General features: G+C 46.2%; 2 protein-coding genes across 2 annotated transcripts; both read right to left on the bottom strand.

Moving 5' to 3' along the window:
- Positions 1-251: 251 nt before the first annotated feature.
- On the bottom strand, positions 252-5,702 carry ilvbl (ilvB (bacterial acetolactate synthase)-like). Its single transcript, XM_040186261.2, has 14 exons — positions 5,218-5,702; positions 4,579-4,780; positions 4,365-4,492; positions 4,018-4,268; positions 3,656-3,755; positions 3,467-3,564; positions 3,230-3,366; positions 2,878-3,012; positions 2,596-2,710; positions 2,237-2,406; positions 2,070-2,140; positions 1,906-1,977; positions 1,592-1,697; positions 252-1,475 (listed from the first exon to the last, which is right to left on the bottom strand). Exons 1-14 carry the CDS (start codon positions 5,320-5,322, stop codon positions 1,297-1,299), a joined length of 1,869 nt encoding a protein of 622 aa, XP_040042195.1. The 5' UTR covers positions 5,323-5,702; the 3' UTR covers positions 252-1,296.
- Positions 5,703-6,232: 530 nt separating this feature from the next.
- Positions 6,233-11,596, bottom strand: LOC120828985 (beta-galactosidase-1-like protein 2). The gene is made up of 19 exons (XM_078079729.1): positions 11,473-11,596; positions 11,129-11,303; positions 10,967-11,035; positions 10,773-10,868; positions 10,589-10,697; positions 10,393-10,485; positions 10,229-10,310; positions 10,048-10,112; positions 9,756-9,840; positions 9,352-9,489; positions 9,179-9,259; positions 8,930-9,036; positions 8,402-8,548; positions 8,249-8,320; positions 7,684-7,762; positions 7,410-7,497; positions 7,031-7,145; positions 6,690-6,806; positions 6,233-6,546 (listed from the first exon to the last, which is right to left on the bottom strand). Exons 2-19 carry the CDS (start codon positions 11,290-11,292, stop codon positions 6,436-6,438), a joined length of 1,818 nt encoding a protein of 605 aa, XP_077935855.1. The 5' UTR covers positions 11,293-11,303; positions 11,473-11,596; the 3' UTR covers positions 6,233-6,435.
- Between the last annotated feature and the right edge of the window lie 240 nt (positions 11,597-11,836).

The following is an 11,836-nucleotide window of genomic DNA, read 5'->3' as shown; positions in this document are numbered from 1 at the left end:
CCACAAACCAAATACTGTAATTGAATATATTTGAATCTGTGTGGGTAAATATTTGTGCAGGTGGGGGTGGCTTAGATCATTTACTATACTATGCAGTGTTCCCAAATATTACAGGTCGGGTCCTACTTCATTGGATGTACACATTTCAGTATAAATATATCTATATTGCCTTTTTTGCTCCAAGTAGCAAGTCTAATCACAGATGACTCTGTTGGGTCACAAAAGTATTTCCAGACCCACTCATCACCCACTTGATTTTTTTCAATTTATTTGATAATGAACCCAAATTAACATTGTAGGTTGAACGGTTTGATAAATACCAAATAAAACACCAATATTTATTGGACTGAGATGACCCACACATATTCACTTGGTGAGGAAATAGGTCATAATTACAGTGCATATATATTGTGTTGAGGTGTGTTTGACTTGATAACCCGAATCAATGCAGGTTAGTATTAGAAAAAGAATCAAATACATATCTGAATCAGCAATCCACACACATCAATGTAATCAAACATTAAAAGGCATACCATTTGTCAGTCTCCAACATTCTAAAAATACTTTCCATTGAACTTTTTTTATTCCAAATCATCAAGCGGTACAGAGTTTTACAGCCTTGAGGTTTCATGTCTCGTAAAAAGACTCCATGTTCGTTTGGTAACAGCAGAAAAGGCATACTGGTTGCATTTGATGACGTAAACCAACGCTCTCCCGCACAAATGGTTTCATTCACAGGTTTATTTGCAAGACAGCTATAATAGGCTGTTTAAACGTCAGGAGTTTAACCCCGAGCTCCTGAAGAGCTACGGCCCCTTAACAAAGCGCCATTATTACTCCTTCCCTTCTTAAAATGCATCAATCAGAAAAGGACATGAACCTGAAAGTTGCATGATGCACAACCAAAGACTTAGTTTCTGGGCTGGCAGAGCTCGAGCTGTAGTATTTCACTTAAAAGGGAACTGATTGAACCTGCAGGTTAACAAGCAGTCACCCTCTGACATTTGTCATGACGCCGGTGTTTCCACGCGTCTTAACCAGTCTCAACAGGGAAGTAGGGCAATTTTGCAACTGACGGCTCATAAACTTCTAAAAAAAGATCGTCAAACCGGAAATTCATTTCCTCTCACCAAGGAGAAATATGGCGTTAAGGGCACAAAGGATTAGCTTAGGCGTAGTCTACACGGCATCCAGCGGTATCTCCCTACTCTCTGAAACCCTGCATAGAGCCGCATTCCTAGTAAATATGAAGCCAGAGGCAAAAGGGGTTTAAAGTTTAAAGACACCACAGCTGCCTCATACAGAGATGGAGCCCTCTCTGAAGTTGGTCTTCCCTATCAGGACATTGAGAAGTGTAGCCTTGCCCTCCTGGGTTTCCCTCTGAGCTTCTCGGATGATGTCACTTAGCCGGTCTTCGTCCTCGCGCCGGACGAGGTAGCCCTTTCCGCCGTAACCGTCCGCCACTACGTGATAATCTGCGAAAAAGGACAAGAGCAGATCTCCCCGTAAGCTGCGGTCCAGTTAGTCGTACACGAATGGTTTTTGTTCACAATGCGGGACAGAGACAAAATATATCCAACAAGAAACACACCTGTGAACGCGAGGCCGCACGCCACGTTGCTGCCGAGTATGGGAACCTGCTCTCTGGATATCTGACTCCAGCATGCGTCATTTCCCACCACGCATATAACGGGGGTCTGGGGGGGGGGAAGAGGGAAATGTGGAGCTTAACAAAAAAGTGGCTCTTTATCGCTCGCTCTCCCTGTTAAGTATTATATATATTATAAAATATAGATTACTAATACAAGCCTGTTTTCGCAGTATTCATTCGACTATTGCATATTTGTGTAAATAGCAGAGTAGCTTACATGCCGATAAGGAAGATACTGGTTTTGGTGACTTTACCTTGTGTCGGGTGAAAGTGTCGAACTCTGCCACGCTGTACCCCAGAGAGCCGTCGCCGTACACTATCCAAACCTCAAGGGCGCAGAAGTGTGCAATTTCATTCATACAGCAGTGCGCATCGATAGATGAGCACACTTTCAGAAAGGCCTGAATCAAGGCTTTACCTCGGACTCCGGCCGGCACAGCTTCGCCCCCAGAGCGAATCCTCCTCCGACCCCCAAGGTCCCGAAGGCTCCTGAGGGCCCAACACACAGCAGGGGTTGACCTCCGGACACGTTTCCCTGATACACATCCCAACAGCAACTTTGCTGCTTGAGCTACGAGAGCAAACCTGGATCGAGCCAACGCATCGGCCCTCTCGGCCTCATTATGTAAGCAGCACTCCCGACGAAGTCCCCCCCGTCGGCGACGATGATGCTGTCCTCAGCCATCAGCTCGTCCACGCGATGGAGGACCTTCAAGGGATTCAAGTGATGTTCCGTCTTCTCTTCAGCTTTGGCCCTGAGAAAATAAAAAAGCGGTTATTTATACGACTTTGAACACATTTTTTAGTTACACGATTGTAGCTGCTTTCACGTTGTAATAACTGATACGATTGTGTTTTCAAGTTTTCTATTCAGGACATTTTTTTTTTTAAATTTGAACAGATGTTTTTACAATGTATACGGACAGATCTCCCCCTCTGCTCACCTGTTCACATTTTCTTTGGTGACATCTCCTGCTTTGAGCCTCTGAGGCCATTCCTCTGGACAGCGGTGGCCCTTCAGGCCTTTGGATAGCCGTACTAAGAATGAACCAGCGTCACCTAAAAACGAAGCCATGAACACATTGATTCTGCCCGTTTGACTGGTGTACATGCACCCTGTGATCCAGCCCATGTGGAAGAATCATCGGAACAATATACATCCCGCATGCTGTTGACACATGGTTACTTTAATCATCCTGCCTCCTGACGGCGCGCGGTGAACACACCCTGAATCGCTACTGTCGGTTTCCAGAACATATCAGAGTTTTTCAGCAGCTGCGTCCGGTCTCTGTTGATGGCGATGATCTTACTGCGTCTGTTGAGAACACTGCCGTAGCTCAGGCGGAAGTCACACACAGTGCCTGTGAACACAACGCACAGTGTTCAATTTCAGAGCCCGGAGCTCTACTGGCTTTGAATGCAGTTTAACCTCCAACCTGGAGTAATAAATTCATATTCATGTTCAGTTACTTAACAAATATCCACTGCCTTTTATCCCATGTTACGTTTTGATCGCAGGGTAATCTGATTTTAAAAAGCTACATTATAGGCTTTAAACTGCAAAACTGAAGGCCTGACCTGCCAGCAGCACCACGTCGGCCTCCTTCAGGGCGTCTCGCCGGTTCTGTCGGATGTGGATGGGGCTGTCTTTACCCAGCAGGCCGCGGGACATTCCTCCCAGAAAGCAGGGAATGCCCAAGTCCTCCAATGTCTTCCTATAATGCAGGAGAACAACAACAAAAAAAAGTCACATGAAAGCAACATCATTTGAGTGACGCGGGGCGGAGAAGTAGAAGGGGGTGGGGGCGACATTACCTAATGTCGTCGGCAGGGGTCGGAGGTAGAGTTGCTTGGCTACCGAGCAGAATGACAGGCTTCTTGGCTCGACTGACCAGCTCGATGCACTTCTGCACCTGAATTGTTTTGAATGAAAAAATAAAAAATCCAAAACGGAAAATGTGCAACTCTGGCCGAGTCGTCGTAATGTGGCGGACGGGGACGCACCTGGTGGTCGGTGGCCTGCGGGATGTCAACGGGCAGCGGAGACACATCTCTGGTCTCCCAGGCTCCAGCGAAGACGTTCATGAGGTGGTTATTGAGGTACCTTACGAGAAATTACATCGCGGCGTGAAATCATTTAGCGTGCGGTATTGAATTGTTGCCTTTATTTGAAAGAGTCAAGGGGGGCTGACGGGAGAGAGAAAAGCAAAACTGCTTCAGGTTGTAGGAAAGATGCAGGTCAGACTCGCACAAATGACTAGAAGTTGTGTCCTAAACCACGAGCTCCTGGTCCCAGTATGTATGTTAACGCGTACATACTGGGTGCGTGTCATATTGTGCCGTGTTTAGAGGGCGCGTCGACGTACCACGAGACGACCTTGCCCATCAGCCCTTTGGGAGGGTTCTTGACTCCAAACTCTTTGGACACCAGATGGAAGGCGTAGAGCGTGTCGATGGGGAACTCGATGAAAACCGGACCGGGGGTCCCCGACTGGGCCACGGCCAGGGCTTTCCTGACGGTAGGCACGATCTCCCTGATGGTCCTGATGGAGGCGCAGAACTTACACAGCGGCTTGAAGAGGGACATCTGGTCGATGTCCTGCAGCGCTCCTCTCCCCTGTCACACAAGCACAGTTGACGGAATGACGTTGAGACGCCGAGGTGGAGAAAGGTGCCAAGGTGAGGTCTAACCCGTCCTATAGGACCGCCATACCTGAAGTAGCGTCCCCGCGGCTCCTCCTATGAGCAGCAATGGAGATTCGGCCATCTGTGCGTTCTTCACGGCCGTCACCGTGTTGGTGAGGCCTGGGCCGGCGGTCACCGCCGCCACGCCGACCGTGCCTGGAGGGGGGAGGGAAACGCACAAGGTCACGGAGGGAACCAGAAGCCCAGAGTAAGCTGTGCGTGTATCCAACGCGAAGCCGCACCCGAGAGTCTCGCCACAGCGTCGGCGGCGAAGACGGCGGTGGCCTCGTGCCTCGTGTCCACCACGCGGATGCCCACCTTCTCACAAGCCACCAGGATGGGAGAGATGTGCCCGCCGACCAGCGTGAAAACGTACTTGACCCCGTGGGCGCGGAGGACCGCCGCCACGCTCTCGCCGCCGTGTCTCGGGCTGTTCGTCTCGGTCTGAAGGAAGCGAGTCAAGGGGGCCAAATGTGAGTCAAGTCAGGGAAGAAGGAAGGAAGGAAGTTCTGATTTACCAACGTGTAACAAATAGGAGAGAAGCAAGACAACTGTGCGAGTTGATAACCCCCGCAGAGGTCACCTGTCAGTTATCTCATCCCTCCGCCTCTCTTTCGCAACAACCACGTATTGTGGTGGACGACAAAGGTGAAGAGGTCTTTGTGCAATCCAACCAGCACCTTGGTGTTGTGATAACCTTTGTGCCAGAAAGCCACAAGGCCGGTCAACGTCCACGCGAACAGAGGCCTTCTTACCTTTCACCTGTGACAGCCTCCTGTCACCGCACAGGTGTGTCACTGAGCCAGGTAATGCAGGCGCGTTTAAACGAGGGGGGGGTCTGTTTGTAACGGCCGTGTTGAGTGGTGACGACCTAACGTTACCTTGTGGAACAACTGGTAGAGAACGCCGAGTTTGTAGGCGGAGAACACCAGGACACCCATCGCGACGGCCGCGGAGCATCCGAGGAGGGATCCCAACGGCTCCATGCCGGGGGAAGGCGGAGGCACACCTTATTAAAAAAATACCCGGCTCAAATGAAAAATACCCGAACCTGGTCTTGACTGGTCCAGTTCAGCAGGTCAGCCGTGCTATAAGGCTAAAGCACCGTGGAGCTGCACCAGCGCTATGGACGCATTTCCAATAGTCTCTAGTAACCGCGGCGTGTCGCCGTAAAATAACGAGCTAACATGAAGTTAGCGATGAAATACTGTCGGAAGAATGTGTTCTGTTCTTCTGTTGAAGTTGAAGTGCTCGAGTCCTCTTCCTGAAATTGCTGTGCGGACGAACGAACACCAGCGAGCGGATATATTTACGGGTCAAGCTAGCTAGAGCTGCAATTTGATCATCCGGATTGTATTTTCAGAATAAACTAATTTTAATGCACGATCCTTTCATAACAACTAAATGCACAGCTATATTCACCTGTATTCATATAATGAATCAAAGCTAAGTATTTATGTTGATTGATATAGATGTGTCAACGTCACCCATTACGAAAAAGTGAGCCTTTATTGTGAAGGAGAGGAGTAACTTTGTTTCCTGTTTCCGCGCTTTGTTTCTGGTAAAGTTGTGAATTTGATAATTCACAGTTCAGGACCAGGAAATGAGTCTTATGTAAGGCGCAAGGTAAGGGACAAAACTAAGTCATCTTTGCCAAAGACGGCACTGCTCGGTATTATTAATAAGTAGTAAACAAGTGAACTTCCTTCAGTTACACAGAAATAATGTATAATATAAATAGTAAAAATCGCAACGACATAGGCCCACCATGTCATCAAACGGTCTTTAAGGTGAGGTTTTTAACTATTTCAAGAAGGTTTTTGTGCACACACAAATTTAAAAGAGAATTGTAATCTAAAGCTACAACTGAAATGAAAAAACAATTAAAATCCAGAATCAGAATCAGAAATAGTTTATTTTGAAACGTGGTTACATTGCTGAAAGCAGCAGAATCAATTGCATCAATGACAACATGTCACATTTTTACATGCTTTAGCCTTTTAAAATATGATTAGTGAATTGATAGCTTTAAATATTATGAGTATCAATGAACCCAATGTGTGTGCATCAAACTGCTTGTGTTGTTGTTGACATAATCTTCACAGCAGTGTGCAAAAGGGGAGTTTGTAAACATCAATTGTCCTTCCATGATCAGGATTTTCAGCAAACTGTATTTTGTCATCCACTTGTTGTTCCTCAAAAACAATTATCTAAAAGAGAAAATTAAAGATAATTTTCACCATATTATACACACATAATCTGCCACCCTTTATATAGGGAAGAATAACAAGCAGAGATGGCCTTCGTATGCCGTACATATATCATTCATAGACTGCACATTACAACGGAATACCTGGTTCTCTCCACTTCTCAGCCATGGTCCTGGGAGATAAAGGAAGAGCTGAGGACCGATGCACCAATGACGTCCGAGGTTCTGCCCATTGACAAAAACGACTCCTTTACCCCAACCCTATGACGGGAAAGCCCCGTATGATCAGTAAAGGCACCACATGGACTGCTTGTTTTCCAATCTGTAATAAAATACCTGTTATCGGCAGTAAAATATATATCTATATGTATCATAATATAGGATTGTGTTAAACACAAATGCGAGTTACTGTATTACAAATGGAAATAGTAAATCGCTATTAGAAATTCTCTAGCCATAATAGGTGGATGTAAAGGGTTACATACAGGGAGTCGGAGGAAGGTGTCTCTGGGAGGACCATCTACATACAGCCTGGCCCGGAAGAATCCTGGAATCGATGGCGACTTGAAGTCAGACTTCCACTGACCTGAATGCATTAAACTAAAAAAAGATCAAACATTTATTAAAAACCCTCACTGTAATCACAGAAATTATTAGCCAAAATTAGTTTAGCAGTTATTTGTGTATTAACTTAATCTGTCAGGATTTGATGTTGTAATTTGATCTGTTTTGTGATTTATCACCATTTTCAGGGGGCTATTTTTTTTTACCAGTAAATGCATTAACTGCTTTCCTTTTATCCTCATGAAGAGGTCAATTCGTCCCGTCATCAATAGTCACCTATTGTAAATCCAGATAACCAACCTGTTCACAAAGCCTGGCTTCATATCCAAACAGAAGATGGTAAATCCTGTCAGTGGGGTGTGATTCAACAGAATGTCTCCCACAATGCCTGTAATACAACATGAGGTTTGGTGGTGGACCACCCAACAGATGGAGTCAGTAGTGTTACACATTGGCAGCAATTTGACTCGTTGATTCAGGTGGGAAAATGAATGATAATATGAAGAGTTACGGTGTGAATGATTCAAAAAACAGGTCAAGAGACCCGATGGAGGACACTTATGCTTGAAGGCACCTTTGCGCTGTTCATCGAGGGCTTTTCCATAATTCACTCTTCCACAGTTCTCCACAAGCAGGCTCAAGGTGACCTCTCCCTTCAATGCACAAAAGACGTGAAAGCTATTTAGTAAAGAGTGAACAAAATGAGACATGCCGAAACGTGTCTACGTACGTCATGTTGAATTAAAACTGTGACAGATATTTCTACACATGTAATGAATACAGAATCACATTTTGTAGTAAATTCCTCTTAATCCTGTCCCAGCACCCGTAGATACTCCAAAATGAACTGTATATTTTTCAATCTATCCACCTGGCTAATCGGCTATGTAATTTAATCTCTCAACAACGGGCTGCCAACGTTGCTTAATTAGTTTCGCAGATTCTGTGACAATGGCGGTCTGGTAAGTGGATATTGCGCCATCCTGCGATTCACCAAGACAAAGTCTAAGGACTGTATGATAACAGTATCTCTGGAACGATATGGACATATGGGCCCTTGGTTAGCTCTGAGTCGGGGGTAAGATGACTTTCAGGAGCTAACAAACAAGACAGCACAGAAGCACAGCGACGGCCAGCACCGCTCCATCAGGCAGCGCCAGCTCCTGAGTCCTAACGTCCAAACAGCCAACGCGTTGTCTGTCCACAAAAACCTGGATGAAAAGTCCCAATGACCAACAGACATCATTTGAATCGATATTACGCACGTGTTGTGTGTGTGTTTTCACTCTCACCAGTGCTCTGTCTCTGACGTTGTTCCTGGAGTTGAGGGTTCCTCCACCAGTGATGGTGGTTTCATACAGCGTGTAACCATGTGACTGACCGCTGTCACCGTTGCCGGGGAGATTCTCCATGTTCACCGGCCTCTCTGACCTGTAGGGCTGGATGAAAAAGTCCAACTATACTCCTAAAACCTGCATCCGGGACAGGTGGGGAAAGATGTGATCGCAGCTGGGATTCAAAGTCAACGTGCAGAACAAAATCATGCAAGATATGTATGCATGACGCTGCACAGCGTATGACGGATACTTCAGGCGCATGTGTTGACACTGCTCTCTACACAAGTGGAGACCACACAAGCTCACAACAGAGATGTTCTGTCCATCTAAAGCTCGCTGCATCTCACATTCTGCCGACTTCCCAGAGGGGACACGTCCACATGTATTTGACAGGGTGGATAAAGCATTTTTCATTCTATTTCTCAACTGTCAGGGTTGACAGAGGGGGGCCGGGGGATTGTGAGGGGGTGGGCTGTAGCTTACCTTGTCGGTGAAGGGCAGGCTGTCCCACAGTGACAGGTGCTGCTGGATGGCTGCAGGCTCGTATGCTCTCCTCTCCTGGGGAACGGGCTCCACGGGAAGAGGCTCCGCTGGAACGCGAGTTGCCATAATAGCCTTTTAATTCGCGTAAACAAGGATTTCCTTGGTGTCAGAAAATCAATTGTTGGGCGTATATTTTTGAATGAAATTTGTAATGAAATCAATGCACGTGGATGATTAAAAATACATTACAGTGGAACTGGCTGAGTAAATTCCTCAAGAGTCGATATTTCACGGTGCAATCCCCAGCCTCAGAAAGTGGAGCGTCGTAATCTGCATGGAAAGCGGTTATTAACAGTAAGAAGTGACGCATCTGTGCAGGGGAATTAGAGAATTCTAATTCAAATGTCCTTTTTTTTATTCACCGTAACTGGTGACCTGAGGTTTGTAGGTGTCAACGTCCATTGCTCCATTCATGAAGCCAAAGCTGGTTCCCCCATGAAACATGTACAGATTGATGGAGACGCCTCTCGTCAGGAGCTCGGACACAACAGGCAGCATGTCTGTAAACCACGGGGAAGGATGTCATAGCACACAAAGCGAGCCATAGAGGTTCAGTCAGGCAGGAAGGATCTTCTCGGCGGCTTGCAGCGCCCTCGAACCCGATGGCTCAACAGTGACGATTTGAATGTCTGAAAATGAATATTTTCCGTCGTGAAACTGGTAAGTGTTTAATAGAACGAATGGAATGCACGCCAATGCCGAATTAGAGCATGCGCTCAGGAGGAAGGTTCACTGAAAAAATGCTACTAAGAAAGCGTTTCTGTACCCTCGGAGTGGAACACGTGGTGACGTCCTCCCCAGACGTCAAACCAGCCCGACCAATACTCCATCACCATTAAGGGTTTCTGGGGCTACGTGAGACAGAGCACACGTCTGCATTAATACACGTCATATGGTCCGTGTGGGCAGATGCAAGACCTCAATGAGAAACTAAGCCTGCCTTTTATTCTGCTGAGCTTTTATCCGGTGCTCTTTTACTCAATATAACAGCATTTTATGCAAAGGTAGAAAAAACAAATTTTCTCCGCTACTGAGGCTTCTCATTACAAATCACCTACCTGCATGTCAGCTAGGCGCTGAATAGCTCCGAAGGACAGTCTCTGAAGGTTTATCGTTTTTAGAACTAAAATAAACCAGGATTAGGAGGTCAAACAATGACAAACATGACACTGTGTGAACAGCAGTCTTCAAAACTACATTTAGGCATTAATTATAAAACATGTTCGTCATCTCCATCACCTCCCTCCATCGCTGCGTAACTCAGGCCCTCCCAGTTGTCAGAAGTCAGCAGAAGCTCTTTGATCCCTCTGGACTGGAGGAGCTGCAGAAAAATATTCTGAATTATATTCATTATAATATAACTGTCAGTTACATGTAATCACTTCAATGCATTAGTGACTCACATTCTGTATCAGCGGCATGTACTTGACATCTTTGGCATATGAACCGTACTCATTCTCGACCTGAACCGCGATGACGGGGCCTCCCTCTCGAAACTGTGTATAAAAAAAAAAAAAAGGAAATATATTATTTTGGTCCCTCTGAATCCCCAATTATTCTTCTAGGAAATACAATAACACAGCTTTGAGTTTGACTTACCATCAGAGGTTTGATAACGGCAACAAGCTTGTCAAAGTAGAGGTTGACAGCATCCACAAACCCAGGATAAGTGGTCCTCAACCGCATACCTTTATCTTGTAACAACCAGCTGAAATAAACACAAACTTCCTCAATACTGCTCATTTATGGCAATATGGCAAAGCAAGGGGGTCAATCGTGTTACCTAGGCAACCCGCCCAAGTCCCATTCAGCGCAGATGTAAGGTCCAGGACGCAGGATCACCCACAGACCCAGCTGGGCTGCTAAAGTGACGTAGGCCCTGAAAAAAGGCAGGTACACCTTCTGCTCCATGTCCTGCGTAAAGGACATGGAGCAGAGAGCATGGAGAGTAAAAAGAGCATAACATAAAAGCCTCACGTTAGGTCCAGCTGATCCTGAAAGTTGAAGGTTCCTCTCTGAGGCTCATGCAGATTCCATGGCACGTATCTGAAGAAGCAAACAGAGAGCAATTACTTGTAGGTTAGAAGCAACAGTCACGGAAGAGTGACAATCGTGTGTCGAGGTGAAGTGGGAGCCTACGTGGTGAGGGTGTTGAGGCCACAGGCCTTCATCTTCAGCAGCCGGTCCTCCCAGTAGGCTCGGGGGACACGGAAGTAGTGGATGGAGCCCCCCAGGATGCGGAAGGGTTCTCCCCCCAGAGTGAACTGAGAGGAGTTGGCTCTTAAACCGTCCCCGCGGCTCATTCTTCTCTCTTCTGATGGGGAAAAAGTGTCAAGGTCAAATAAAATGGAAAACGCCAAGCGGCACACTCAAGACAATATAATTCAAAAGTGCTCCTGTAATAAAACCTTACAAACTACAAATGAGCCATCTGTGTATATTGAACATGTTTGGAACACAAATGGCAAAAAGTACATACTTACTTATCAGGACTTGAAATCCCCAAATAATGAAGGAAATCTCAATTACATCAAAAGTATTGCGGTACCATGAAGCTGAGCTTGCCTGGGAGCATATGGAGAGAGGACGATGCTGGGAGGCCTCAAACTGTGTGGATAAGGGAAACTATTGTTCTTTCAGAACAAAAGAATATAATGGTGCACTGTCTCCCTCAATCTCTGTCTCTGTCTCTCTCTCGCTCAGTCAAAAAAGGGAAGCGTCACAATAATGTTGGTCTCGTGATATGAATGAGCTGATACCCTGCAGTGGGTTAACATGTTATTAGAGTTTAAGATTAGGCAACTGTGGTCACTCCCAGCTCACTGTTTTATCTTTTGGTATTTTTCT

The sequence above is a fragment of the Gasterosteus aculeatus genome, chromosome 1, assembly GCF_964276395.1.
Source record: "Gasterosteus aculeatus chromosome 1, fGasAcu3.hap1.1, whole genome shotgun sequence".
NCBI lineage: Eukaryota > Metazoa > Chordata > Actinopteri > Perciformes > Gasterosteidae > Gasterosteus > Gasterosteus aculeatus.
The sequence above is the reverse complement of the archived record's forward strand: the minus strand, read 5'-3'. Positions and strand labels throughout refer to the sequence as shown.

Bases quoted from the DNA above. Each gene is read 5' to 3' on its own strand.
- ilvbl (XM_040186261.2), bottom strand. From the start codon at position 5,322: ATGGAGCCGTTGGGATCCCTCCTCGGATGCTCCGCGGCCGTCGCGATG. The intron at 3,756-4,017 runs GTACGTCGACGC...ATTTCTCGTAAG, and splicing joins ATGGGCAAGGTCGTCTCGTG to GTACCTCAATAACCACCTCA. The intron at 2,711-2,877 runs GTGTGTTCACCG...CTTCGTTTTTAG, and splicing joins ACCGACAGTAGCGATTCAGG to GTGACGCTGGTTCATTCTTA.
- LOC120828985 (XM_078079729.1), bottom strand. From the start codon at position 11,292: ATGAGCCGCGGGGACGGTTTAAGAGCCAACTCCTCTCAGTTCACTCTG. The intron at 10,486-10,588 runs GTAAGTCAAACT...TTTTATACACAG, and splicing joins CCGTTATCAAACCTCTGATG to TTTCGAGAGGGAGGCCCCGT. The intron at 8,549-8,929 runs GTAAGCTACAGC...TTTTTCATCCAG, and splicing joins GCCTGCCCTTCACCGACAAG to CCCTACAGGTCAGAGAGGCC.